Below are 12,829 nucleotides of genomic sequence, written 5' to 3'. Positions count from 1 at the left end.
ATTTTAATTTGGGAATGTACCATAAGATTCTCCAAATGTAAAATGCGTGGCTTAGCTCAATAGAGGATAGGAAAAAGTGAACTGCACTTAAATTTACAACTATTGACGAAACGAAAATATTCAATGATAGTAACAGTCAATAAAAACATCGAGAATAAGAAGTAGAAAGAAGTGATTGCGAGGGGAAAAGAATAAAATGTGTTTTCTGTCAGGCTCCAACCGGAAGTGATGCATTTTTTACGTAGCTCCTCTATTCTAAGATGATCTCTCCGTAACAGTTTTTTTTTATTTAACACAAAAATTATTTAATAAATAAATTTTTAAGGTGACCTAATTTGAATATCATTTGCTAATGTATATTTCCCCAATTTTGTCCATTTAAAAACAGTAACCTATTTACGCGATTCACCATCTCGAAAAAGGACACAGAGTGCGAGATCTAAACTTCGTATCTGCTCCCTGCATGGCGCTGTGCGCAGCCGTCTTGTGCTGCAGCTTTACTCGAAGGTAATTCCAAATCTTTCAATACTTCACGTTTTTGCTTGATATGTATTGCGCATTTCTTACTGTAGTAACGTGTGCGTTAGAAATGTTGGATGAATAAACAAACCGAAGAGGGGAAAATCGCACGTTTACATGGGACTTTGAAAGCAGACGCTGAGAAATTAATAGCGACAAAAAGGAATTCACTTAACATTTGGCAGCATTTGTATTTTATTGCGAAGTTTGAATGAAAAATCATCGAAAACAAGAAAGTCCAATGATGTATTATAACAACATTTTTAAATCATTGTAATTTGTATTTTATTTTTAATTGACGACAATCAGTCACTGTTTGTACAAACTGACAAAATGATTTTTTTCCCTGAAATTGTAATTAATTTTTTTTTACGTTATGGCATTTTTTCTGTAAAATCAACACTATTCTGATAAAACAGAATAGTGAAAAAAAAACAAAATTAAATTGTAAAAATTTCTGAAATTTGAAATCATATTTTTAAATTAAGTTTGTTTCAACATTCAGACTCTTTTGGGCTTTATATTTTTAACTTCATTCCTTATAGGTATTTATTTGTAACATGAAGCCTTCTATTGCTATCCAAAGGTTAACCAGTGGTCTTTGTTTTCACTCTCTGAGAACGCAAGCAATCTTACACTTCAGTACATTTTCATCCCCAGAAGGTAAGTTTGGTCACTTAGGTTAGTGGTTCTCAAATATTTCACACCAAGGGTCACCTGAAAGAAATACTTGACTGCATGAATAGCACACAAATGTTACAACTGTACCTAAATATTTGTTGAAAAACTTATATTCAAAAAGCAAGCAGTTCTTAAAAGAATAAGTGCAAATGTATAGCACTTCAAAGTTAAATACAACTGAATTGTATTTTTGTGGTGAAACACTTTGAGAATTACTGGCTTAAGTGACGCTATAAACAGAAAACCTTGGTGACCATTTGTGCAACTGTCCTGTTAAATTTTCAACAAAACAAAAGCCTCCAGGATGAGGAAGAAGCTGCTGGTGGATGTGGACTGCGGCGTGGATGACGCACAGGCCATCATGTTGGCGTTGGCCGCGCCCAATGTGGACCTGCTGGGAGTGACGTGCGTGCACGGAAACACCACGGTGGAGAATGTGTGCAGGAACACGCTGCGTGTTCTGCAAGCTTGCGATAGGCTGGAGGTAGGTCCGTTTTGGTTTGAATTTAAAATGTGGGGATTTGGAAGAGGCTGCCTCACATGAGTTGAGTTAACTGCACTCGTGGGCTGTATAGGGACTGCTTGAAAATAACTTCCTTGTCCTCCAACATAGAAGGCTCAGTTAGCAATTAAAAGTCACATTTTTATTTCAAACCAATGGATAAGATAATACTATCAGAAAAAAATGTTTGAACATTTTTATATATAACCCTCATTAGGGCTGTCACATTTAAAGCTTTAATTTTGAACATTAAATTATTTAAAGTGTAATAGTTTAATTTACTTCCAGTGGCAGTTTATAACCGCTGCTGACGTGTGCAGCAAAACTTAGAGGAGTCACTGGCGCCAAGCTGGCCCAACACGGACGATAAAGAGTGAGACTTAACATTTACTCAATTGAAAAAAAATGCCTATATTAAAATTTGTGAGAGTACTTTATTCTTGGAACAGTATGACTTAACCCCCTGATATTACAGCTCATTTTCATATTACCACAAATTTTTTTGTTGTTATTTTTTTTTTACATGACTAGATTTGTGATTTCCAGAACACAAATAGTACTTTGTTCTCTAACTTTTCTGACTTTATTACGATACAGGGATTTGAAGAAAATAAGTCTTGATTTTCAGATCATTACAACATATAATATTTAATGTAACTTTCATCTCAAAAGTATTTTTGTTATTTCAAAATTTATTAACCAAATCACTGGAAACAAAATTGAAATAATTGATACTATGAGAAAGGGTCATACAATTGTAAAAATGTACTCAGTCATAATGAAAGTTTTGTTTCTCGTAAACAAAACTTTATTTTCACATCTTTTTCTCCATAACGCAATCTCAATTTTAACCTTGTTAAAAAAGAGACTTATTTACGGAAAATTTCTAACAAAATAAACAAACACTTTACTAACATTGTGATTTTCCCCTCATAAATACCCCTAAAATAAAAAAATAATACTTCATACTAGTAATATTATGAAGATATTCTCATGTTTTGACATTATTGTTCAAAGTACAATTTGATTTTCATAACATTATGTCTTAATTCTTGGGGAAAAAAAAGATAATTACTTTTTGGGACATTGACTTAATGACTATTCTGTAATATTACAACTCCTCATAAGGAATTCTTGTAACATTGCTTATTAGTCAGTACAAAGCGGAATTAATTTGCAGAACATTATGACTATTCATGGATTTGGTGGAAAAATGTGACTTGATTTTTATAATATTACAATTTTTTGATGTAATTTGACAACTTTATTCTTGCAACATTATAACTCCCTTGTTGTTTAAATCCTTAAAATATTTTATCATCATGACTATGACTGACTTTTTTGTGAGAAGAATGTGACTTGAGAATACTCTGATAACGGTTCAATTTTGGTGAAAAAAAAAAAATTTAAATTTAATTGTCAGAAGACTGTGATTTATTTATTTATTTTTTTACCACCAAAATATTACGACTCTCTTGTAACATGGCAACTTTGTTCTCGTAATACTTTAAACTCAACCCCTGATTTGCTTGGTTTCATGTGCTAGATTCCGGTGTTTAAAGGTGCTGCCAAGCCCATCCTTGGCAAGACGATTAACGCCAGCCACTTCCATGGGCTGGACGGCTTTGGGGACGCCCCCGACCCAAACGCTCCCGGCCTGGACCTTGTGCGGGAGGAGGGCGCCGTGTCAGCTATCATCAGGATTGTCAACGAGAACCCGGGAGAGGTGAGCGACCGTAACATTAGGTACACCTGCACCATTTAATGAGATCGGTGTTGCATTGCACCCCCATCCCCAAAGGTCGTGAGGAGGTGGAACTCACTTTAAAGACAGTGATGGTGGATAAAGTACAATTTTAATTGATAAAGATGCACATTAACTAATTGGCAGGTCTTCATTCCACTGGATCATTATAAACTGGACTATTTAATTGTTTGTGTGAAATTCAACTGCCAAGTAAATCTCATAATTGCCAATGACTTGGTCAGAGGCTGGTTGAAGATCCAGAGCCACTTTCAAACAACTCTGAAACACCATCATGTCAAAGCTATTATGTAATTTGTAAAGCCATAAAAAATGTGCGCAATTATAAGAATTAATTTGTATTTGCCATTTCTGAAGAAATTCTGAAAACTTTTATCCTCTCACTTCAGAAATCTTACAAACCCTGCAGAATAGCTAACATTGTTGAATACCCATCTGAATAATTCAAAACAGCATTCTTGCCACAGCATTTATCTTGGTGTACCTAATATTGCGTTTCTTCCACATCCCTCCGAGATATCGCTGGTTGCCACGGCGCCGCTCACCAACCTGGCTCTGGCCGTGAGGTTGGATCCGTCCTTGCCGAGCAAGCTGCGAGGGCTCTACATAATGGGAGGCAACACCGAATGTCAGTCGAGTAGTGCTTCCTCGACACGTAAAACTAACTGTGGATCGCTTGCAAGTGACACATTTGCGGTTGTGTGCGCAGCACGAGGGAACGCCACAGTGTGCGGAGAGTTCAACTTTGCAGCCGATCCAGAAGCAGCGTACATCGTGTTGAACGACTACTGCTGTCCAACTTACTTGGCATGCTGGGAGTTTACCTGCTACAGCAAACTGTCCTGGGTAAGCACGTGGCAGGTCATTTATGTACCAAATTCTGTATTCTATCACATGGCTTTAAATTCCACACCAGTGCTGTAATGAGATCAGGGCTGCACCTATTGAATATTTATATAATCACATATTACAAAGTCAGATTAATCAGATACTATTGATTTGCCATTTTGAGACACCAAAATGGGCATTTGAGGTTCAAGGATTATCTTATCCAAACAGTATAACCTTCTCTGCAAGCCCAAAGGTCTGAAACTCACTGACTGAATAATGTTCCTTATTTGTAGTTTTCTATATGAAAACAAAATGAGGAACGCTTTTTTTTTTCTGCTCATTTATTTCCAAGAGACTAATGAACATACAACATGCATAATTAATGAACACTATAATATGTAAAGATATTAAACTGCAGAGGTGTCAGTTAGATGAAGTTTATTGGGTGAATTGAATTGTACAAATCCATTTTTACATTTACTGTACAATAAAAAGAACGTTTTGTTTTTATCCCCCCAATCCAAAAATATAGTTTTTAATAAAATTACACCTCAAAAAACTAGAAATTTTTTTTCCTCAGTCGAATGCAAAGCATCCCTAAATTGTGTGATTTTTATATGGGGGGCAATCAGAATCAGCTAAAAAAGAAAAAAAAAGTGTTTTTCAAATGGACAACACAAATAATTTTGCATAAACTAAATTATATGAATTAAACATTTTGCATTTTGGTTTGAATATCATCTCAATATGTGGTTATAATTTTACCTGATCATGTCATCGATTGTATTTGTACAAATACCCAATTTGAATGCAAAATGCCGGCCGGTCCCAAGAACTTGAATTCTTGCCACTTCCTGGACCTGCAACTATCTAAACCAGGGGTCCTCAATACTGTTCCTCGAGGGCGGGTGTCCTGCAGGTTTTCCATCTCTCCCTGCTGCAACACAGCTGATTCAAATGATCAGATAATCAACAAGGTCTGCAGAAGCTAGATAACGATCGCTCAGGTGTGTTGCACCAGGGAGAGGTGGAAAACGGGAAGAACACCGGCCCTCGAGGAACAGGATTGAAGACCCTTGATCTAAACAGATATATTTAAAATAGTCCTCCAAAAGCTTTTGCGGTCCAAATGTGCTGCATTTCATGCCGTTTATACCACCGTCTGAACACCATCTCTTTGCTTCACATGTTCCAAAAGGATTTCTGCGACGCCTGGCTGGCGCAGCCCACACACAAAGCTCGCTTCATGGCGCGCATCTTCCACCACAGCATTGAGGTGTCACACAGCGAGCGCATCCAGAAGGAGTTGGTGGGCGGCAGCGGCTTTGTCTCCTGCGACTCGTACGCCATGGCTGCCGCCGTGGATGACGCCTTTGTCATAGAGAGCGACTGTTACCCGGTCAGCGTGGAGCTGACAGGCACGCACACTCGGGGCATGATGGTGGTGGATACGCTGGGCTGTCTCAAGAAGACTCACAAGGCTTTCATCATGAAAAAGGTGGACTTGGAGAAGTTTAAGGAGATGATGATGGCAGCCTTGAAATAATTTCTAATGCCTTAAGGGCAATAATGGACTTGGACTTTATCCTTTTTCCAAGTGAAATAGGCGGTTTATTTCATCATGGGATAGAAAACAATGAGACTAAAATAATTTCAAAACTTTCATACAGGTCACAATAATGATGGAAAACGTTTTGGAATAAGTTATTCTGGTCTTGGCATGAGCTGATAACTGGTTTGACAGTTTATGTGGTTTTAAAAATTCTAAGTTTGCTACAATAAGATTGGCCACCTGACTCCGATCAAACTGTTACCTTTTTGACCTTTTTTCTTGAATTGAGTGCATTAGTTCGCCGCAAGGAAAACATGTCGCGCCCACGGCTCTGTTAGCTTACCAGTGATGGGACACTGTGACTTACTAAGAAGAATTAAAACAGAAAAAGAATGATAAAATTCACGTATTTAAACTTCACATGATATATGCTTCTTCTGCACTAAATATTTTGTTTAAAAATAAAATTGATTATATTCAATGGGGGAGAAATGCTGTTTTTATTTACCCAAATATTTTTTTTTTTAAAAAAGTCATTTTAGAGCTGTAATTAAAATACAATGCTACCGACGGTGATACTTTTGTCCATGGTTAACTGGCCACGTTTTTGTTTATATAACAAAAATGTCATCATTTAACATCAGAGCAAGACCTTGTGTCAGCAATGATGCCTGTAGGTACCAGATCGCCCTTGAGAACCACGTGAATAGTTGTAAGAATGACGCACCATAAACGGGAAGTTGTGATTTTATCCGCTGAAAATGTAATCACAAAACAAAGGTCATATTTCTTCCAGTAATTATTTTTCCACATTTTATCCAGCGTTACTTCTCTCCGTAATATAACAATTTGATCCACTACCGTAATAGCATGCATAAGGAAAACCCAGAAGATAACCAGTGAGATACATCTCAAAATATCATTACTATATTTTACATTAATATTGGAACATCCACACCCATTCTTGCAAATGTAAAACGTACCTGATAAAGTTCTTATTTTCAGTGTGGCACTAATATCATGTTTCCAACAACATTCAATGCTTCACACATAATGTATACGCAAAAACATCTCCATTATTTGCTTGGGTGTCAAATATCTTGGCTCAGTGTGCATTGTTCATAAAAATGCGTAAGTCCTTTGTTGCTACATGATGTCGAGCAAGGAGGAAGAGGAGAAGCTCCACTGGCACAGGTGGGCGTTGCTTTAATATGTGATGCCATGTAATCCTTCAATAGCCTTTTCTTCCTCTGAATCTTGACCTTGTGTCCAGCTGCGTTAGGACAATGCAAGAATGTGAATTGTCATTCACGGCGCTTTCTGCCAAGTCTTTTTACAAACTCACCATGGATCTCTTGCACTCAAAAAATGACGTCTGCAGGGCTTTGCAATGACCTTCCTTCAGGCATTCACTGGGCATCTTCCCCTCCTAAAAAGGTATAAAGGAAGATATTGTCAATACGCACTTGCATACGAACAAAATTTCGTCACAGGGGGTCTGTGGCTAGATCCTTTGGGAGAGAGGTTGGGTTGGGTACACCATGGACTGTTAGCCAGGCAAACACAGGGCACATATACAGTAGACCAGGGATCCTCACCCTGTCCGTCAAGGGTCGGTGTCCCGCCCGTTTGAATCAGGTGTGTTGCTGCAGGGAGGGATGGAACACAGGCAGGACACCGGCCCTCAGTGAACAGGATTGAAGACCCCGGCAGTCGACAAACAATCATTCGCCACCATATTGTCCACTAAGCAAGACTGGCAATTACAGTCATTTTGGGATAAGTAATAATACATTTATTAGTACTGATATATATTTCTTTATACTCATAAATTGTTACAAACCACAGTGAATTATTTCGCTTTATTTTGAACAGTCATGGGCTGACTATCCTTTATACTGCACTTCTAGTTCCACATAATTGTCAGTGGTGGAGACTGCATTACATCATGTTAATTGTTTCCAACGGTTTGGTAGATTGATGTAGCCAATTTAGGACCTGGTAATAGAAATATTTCCAGAACGAAAAAGGCACAGCTTCTAAAATGTCAAATGATCGCAGGCAGTAAATTGATATCGTGGAATAATTTGATCTTAATTGAAACAAAAAATATCAAGTAAGGGTGAGGGTTACCTTCACAGATCTTTATATATTTACCTTGATGACACAGTCATGTTGAAGGAGACATGCCTTAAAGTCCTCTCTTATACCAGCACACGCTCGGTTGTCTTCCTCTTTATCCTCGTAATATTTCGGCATTGTGAAGATTCCACTAATATTAACTTAATGCAAATAAACTAAACAGCACGAGAACCAACGAGTTTGGCGTTTGTATTTTATTTGTTGTGAAAGCCCCCGGCCGCCATTTTCGAAGGGCGTTGCATGACGGGAAAACGGAAGAACTATCCGAACAAGTGCATCGTGGGTATAGTTGTAGTTCCACAGTACTTCCGCTGCGATTACGTCACTAATTCATGTGACACTGCCTCTTTGGGCTCACTGCTTTGGCCCTCCTGACTTTTTCTGTTGACGTCAATACGCAACACCTTTAAAACGCTGGAGAAACTTTTGTTGTTTTCGTTGACAAGTTTAAGTATTTTGACCAATTGCCGTATAATTTGTGTAGCTGCACGCTGTGACGCCACATTTGACAGGAGCACCTTGTTTTGTGCTGTTAGGTGTGTCAGGAACGTTGTGTTTGTATGTGCGATGTACCCGTTGTTTTACCTGCTGTCAATTAAGGAGCGGAACGTTGTATTGCCACAGGGAAGGCTAGGACTTTGTTTTGAGCTGTTATCGCTAAGTTTTGTGATCGAGCCGACGCAACCAACAGAAATTATATTGTGTGTCATCACTATTATGAAACAACCGATTTCAGGTACTAATTCTTGCAACACTGGGCGTTATCACGCTGGCACATATGACGTCATGGTCGTGGATGAATAGCACTGATAACGATGGTCTCACCAGATACCGACTGGTTTTCCAAAAAGAGATCTGAAGATAGCTTCATATATGGCGAAAGAGCGATAACAAGGTAGAGATAGAAGAGATACATGTTATCTCTGAGATAATTGTAGTGTTATGTACAAAGGCCATTCCATTGAATTTGTGACGTCATGCAAAATGTAAATAAAACAATACAATTATTATCATCTTCAGCCTATATTTAAGCCTTTCATAACCCGGGTGTGTTGCTGATAATTCAAATTGATAGCGTTAACGCTTCTAAAAAAATGTCTATGTGAAGAGTGTAGAACAAAACCGTAGCACAAACAATGGCAATCGAACAAAGGAACTTGTTCCCTTATTTATTTCAAACATGTCCATGTAAAATGATGCCCCCACCCCAAAAAAAAGGAAAAGAAAAAAAAAAAGAGGCAGGCAACGGATAACAAGATGAAGGCACACAACCCCAAAGGTGTTTTGGAGGGAGGGGGGTTTCGAGCCTGAAATAGTTTTCGGTCTTTACTCTCCATTAACACATTCACAAAAGGGTTTTTCTTGCCGTTACGTGCAACCGGTTTCTTCAGCTTTCGGCATAAAGACAATCCTAAGTGTTAAGAGAAGCTGTGTGGCATCTTGTTCTCATCCTCTTTCAAAGTAAACATATATGATCATGGTCCAGACAAAGTTCAAACATCAGATGGTGCAAACAAGAAGCCTACTTTAACCAAACAATAAAAACACCCGTCAACTATGTACAGATGTGCATTTAAACAACACAGTTACAGCTCTGTCCACCAAAAGGCACTTCATTACCCCCTTGAAGAAAGACCACTGCCATTTAAAATGGCAGTAAGTTCCCCAAAAAAAGTGATGTGAATTTCAAAGTGAGGCGCAAGAGTGACAGAAGCAGATGCTCATTGCTTTTTATATTCATATTTACAATGAACTTGACATCCTTCGTTAAACTCCTATGACAAACAGGTGTACTCTTAAACGATCAGTAGTCGTGACATTCTGTTCCAAAACAAAAGAAAGGTGACTGGACAACTGAAATATTTTCATTCAATTGGCAAATTTAAAAACTGTGTACAAAGGAGCATTAGTGCCACACTTGAACAGTTTCTTTGAATTAGAATGGAAATTAACTTATTTTTCAAGAAAATTGGAACTGGGGTAGATCAATATTATACGAGACTAACCTTGTAATATTACTTGTATTAGGGACAATCCCAAAATAAATATATACTCACCAGGATAATTCAAATATTTTGGGGTAGAGTGGAACGCTCCTATAAATTTAATTAAAAAAAAATTCTTGCAATACTATCAGACAACTCCACATAAAATAAGTCTTTTTAAGACACATTCAAAAATATTATAGATAGCATATTTATGGCAGATTCATCAGCTGTTGCATTAACATAAAAAAGAACATCACTTTCCTATTGTTACTGTTTTGCCTTTATACTACTAATATTGACCTTCGTCCTTTAAGAAAACTAGAATATAACATCTATTTGAAAAATATTTACTTCTTTCTTGCAAGATTATGACTTTGTTCCAAAAAGGCGGCTTTTCATTTAGAATTTCTCGTTACTCCCCCGTTCAGTATGGCCCTAATGGTCCTTGTACAATGAAAAGATGGTGTTCCCAACGGAGATGCAACAAATACACAGTGCAAAGCAAGCCGTTTTAAGATGGAATGTGATACCACATACTTGTAGTAACATCAAACACTGACTGAACTGTCTGCTATTTTCACAACAATAATAATTCGAACGATGATAATACTCTAGCCAGCCGTTGAGGCGGGTTGAACTAGCTGATACACATTTAGGGAACCTGATATAAGGCACAATACTCCACATTTGATGCACAAAACGGAGTCTGTTCTCATCTTTCCTATCCTTTAGCTGTGAGAAAATAATGTTTAATGTCAATCGGCTTCAAGTGAAATGAAAAGCGGCGGCTTCCATGTAGCTATTATCATCATGAGAATGCACAGTAGATGAGCAAACACATAAAAACAAAAGTCGCACTAGCATAAACATCTCGTAATAGATTCAAAAATATATTTTACTTCTTGTACAAATTAAAAGATTTCTTTTCAAATAAATTAAGTCACCTTCATCGATCCTCATAGCTGTAATCCTTTATCAATATATTCCTTCTGGAAAAAAACATCATCAAGGCATTGTCTGATTGATTTTCTATACAAGGACCCTCGTCAGACAGACGGTGAGAGACGAGGTGTTTTTTTTCATCACTTAGTTTTTTTTTTCTTTCCTTCAAAAATTTTAGCCAACTGTTACTGACGACAGGCAGGGATTTTCTTTTATAATGAAATGGAGTATTTGGGCTGGTGTTGGTCTTAAAATGGTATTTCCTCATTTGTGGGTTAGGGTATACATTCCCGGCACCATCATGGGCATCCGCTGGTGGCGCGAGTCCGGGTGCACTGCACCAAGCACACCCAAGAGTGGCAGCATTGAGTTTACCGGGAGTGGTTTGGCAGCATTGACACAAGAGGCCCGGTTGACGTCATGATTTTGTCCTCATTCATCCGAGAGGTTTCTGCGATTGTGTTCCAAAATTGTTGGTCTGATTCCGTCCCACAGCACGGCTGTTTTGCCTACCAACAGCAGTATTCACATTCTCACTATGGAGGTAAGTAAGAGAGTGACGGACGCCGAAAGAAAAGGGTGAAATAAAGAAATAATGATGAGCTGCAATTGGGTTCATGACTTCACTGCTGCCTGAGGCCCTAACATGAGCAGTCTGCAAGGGGCCACCCCGTGCACAAATCAGCCTGCTATCCTCTTTATATGCATCTGATAAGACAAGAAACAGAGGATGCTGTCAAATACAGTTAAGGAAACACTGATCACACAGACCATGTACAGTATGTTGCCTGATTTGCTTACTTCACTGATGATGGTCCAAACAGCCGAGTTTTTGAGAACGGACAGTCGCAAGGCCAGGATGGGATTGAAGGAAGGGTCGACAGCCCCTTCAGCCACACCATTTTCAAATTGACCTGTGTGTTCGAAGACAAAGCGCAAGTGCAATAGTAGTTACTTTCATTTATTCTCCACAATGTGGAAATTTGTCTTTCGACTCAATTACAGAAAGAATAACAGATCAACAGCAACAGGACAAACACTTATGGGCTGAGTTTAAGGTAGAGTTGTGTGTCGTCAGCATAACAATGGAAGGAGATTTCATGCTTGGTAGGAGGTACAGGGTGAACAGAGTGGGGCTGAGGACGGATCCCTGAGCCATGCCGCAGGTGACAGGTTAAGTGTGTGTTGGATTAGCTGTTGTTCGCAGAGAATAAAGGATATACAGTGAAACCCCGCTACTTCGCGGTTCACCTTTCGCGGGTTCAGTGCTTTGCGGGTCTAAAAAATATTCGGGGGCATTGTAGTTTCGCCGAGCGGCACAAGGGGGCGCTGAAGCGGTTAGACGGCCGGCGTGCGCCGAAGAGGAGAGTGGACGAAGAAGAGAGTAGACGAAGAAGAGCAGGTTCCCCCGGACACGATTTGTGGCGACGTTTCGCGCGGTTCGGACCGTATCAGAGCTCCGGCCGGCGTGCGTGGCAGTTAAGCCGAAGATGAGCACCTTCCCCGGGCACGGGCGGTGCCAAGCGGGCCCTAAGTTTAACCGAATGGAAGCTCCCGAGGAGGAGGGCATGCTCGCATCACAGTAAGCCGAAGAGGAGCACCTTCCCCGGGCACCGGCGGAGCGCGAGGCTGTCAGTTATGAATGAATAAATAAATAAATGAAGAATGCCACCTTTCATTTCACAGTCATGATCCGTGCCTGTCATGATCCGTGCCTGTCATGATCCGTGCCTGTCATGCCGCGTGTGTTTTTGTTTTTTCAGCTGTGTGGGCGTTCCTCCAGCGATCGTCTCGTCAGCTGCTGCGAGACGCGCTGATTACACTGACTATATTGTGATTATAATAAATATCTTTGTCTCACCACCTTTTTTCCCGTGTCTGCGTTTGGAGAGTCCTGTTCAATCCTC

General features: G+C 39.3%; 3 protein-coding genes across 4 annotated transcripts in view; 1 reads left to right on the top strand and 2 right to left on the bottom strand.

The window, feature by feature from the left end:
* Nucleotides 1-62: 62 nt before the first annotated feature.
* Nucleotides 63-6,331, top strand: LOC148323341 (inosine-uridine preferring nucleoside hydrolase). The gene is made up of 7 exons (XM_088315476.1): nucleotides 63-507; nucleotides 1,106-1,182; nucleotides 1,497-1,684; nucleotides 3,249-3,428; nucleotides 3,984-4,095; nucleotides 4,177-4,313; nucleotides 5,497-6,331. Exons 1-7 carry the CDS (start codon nucleotides 464-466, stop codon nucleotides 5,842-5,844), a joined length of 1,086 nt encoding a protein of 361 aa, XP_088171602.1. The 5' UTR covers nucleotides 63-463; the 3' UTR covers nucleotides 5,845-6,331.
* Nucleotides 6,332-6,815: 484 nt separating this feature from the next.
* Nucleotides 6,816-8,278, bottom strand: coa5 (cytochrome C oxidase assembly factor 5). The gene is made up of 3 exons (XM_088315477.1): nucleotides 8,008-8,278; nucleotides 7,196-7,279; nucleotides 6,816-7,123 (listed from the first exon to the last, which is right to left on the bottom strand). The coding sequence occupies exons 1-3, from the start codon at nucleotides 8,107-8,109 to the stop codon at nucleotides 7,082-7,084; spliced, it is 228 nt and encodes a 75-aa protein (XP_088171603.1). The 5' UTR covers nucleotides 8,110-8,278; the 3' UTR covers nucleotides 6,816-7,081.
* Nucleotides 8,279-9,129: 851 nt separating this feature from the next.
* mgat4a (alpha-1,3-mannosyl-glycoprotein 4-beta-N-acetylglucosaminyltransferase A) overlaps nucleotides 9,130-12,829 on the bottom strand; it is a 35,584-nt gene continuing 31,884 nt past the window's right edge. For both annotated transcript variants that reach the window (XM_088314525.1, XM_088314524.1), the window contains 2 exons: nucleotides 11,724-11,836; nucleotides 9,130-11,630 (listed from right to left, as the gene is read on the bottom strand). In XM_088314525.1, coding sequence (XP_088170651.1) covers nucleotides 11,604-11,630; nucleotides 11,724-11,836 — 140 coding nt within the window. In that variant the 3' untranslated portion in view covers nucleotides 9,130-11,603. The remainder of the gene's footprint in view (nucleotides 11,631-11,723; nucleotides 11,837-12,829) is intronic.

Source organism: Idiotropiscis lumnitzeri, chromosome 14 (assembly GCF_059441095.1).
Source record: "Idiotropiscis lumnitzeri isolate Australia: NSW breed Sydney's pygmy pipehorse chromosome 14, RoL_Ilum_1.0, whole genome shotgun sequence".
Lineage (NCBI taxonomy): Eukaryota > Metazoa > Chordata > Actinopteri > Syngnathiformes > Syngnathidae > Idiotropiscis > Idiotropiscis lumnitzeri.
Note: the sequence above shows the minus strand (reverse complement) of the source record. Positions and strands in the feature narration are given on the sequence as shown.

Excerpts from the sequence above, each read along its gene's own strand:
- LOC148323341 (XM_088315476.1), top strand. The coding sequence starts at position 464 with ATGGCGCTGTGCGCAGCCGTCTTGTGCTGCAGCTTTACTCGAAG. Across the intron at positions 1,685-3,248 it reads AAGCTTGCGATAGGCTGGAG|ATTCCGGTGTTTAAAGGTGC; the intron begins GTAGGTCCGTTT and ends TTCATGTGCTAG. Across the intron at positions 3,429-3,983 it reads TCAACGAGAACCCGGGAGAG|ATATCGCTGGTTGCCACGGC; the intron begins GTGAGCGACCGT and ends CATCCCTCCGAG.
- coa5 (XM_088315477.1), bottom strand. The coding sequence starts at position 8,109 with ATGCCGAAATATTACGAGGATAAAGAGGAAGACAACCGAGCGTGTGCT. Across the intron at positions 7,280-8,007 it reads AACATGACTGTGTCATCAAG|GAGGGGAAGATGCCCAGTGA; the intron begins GTAAATATATAA and ends ATACCTTTTTAG. Across the intron at positions 7,124-7,195 it reads TTGAGTGCAAGAGATCCATG|CTGGACACAAGGTCAAGATT; the intron begins GTGAGTTTGTAA and ends GTCCTAACGCAG.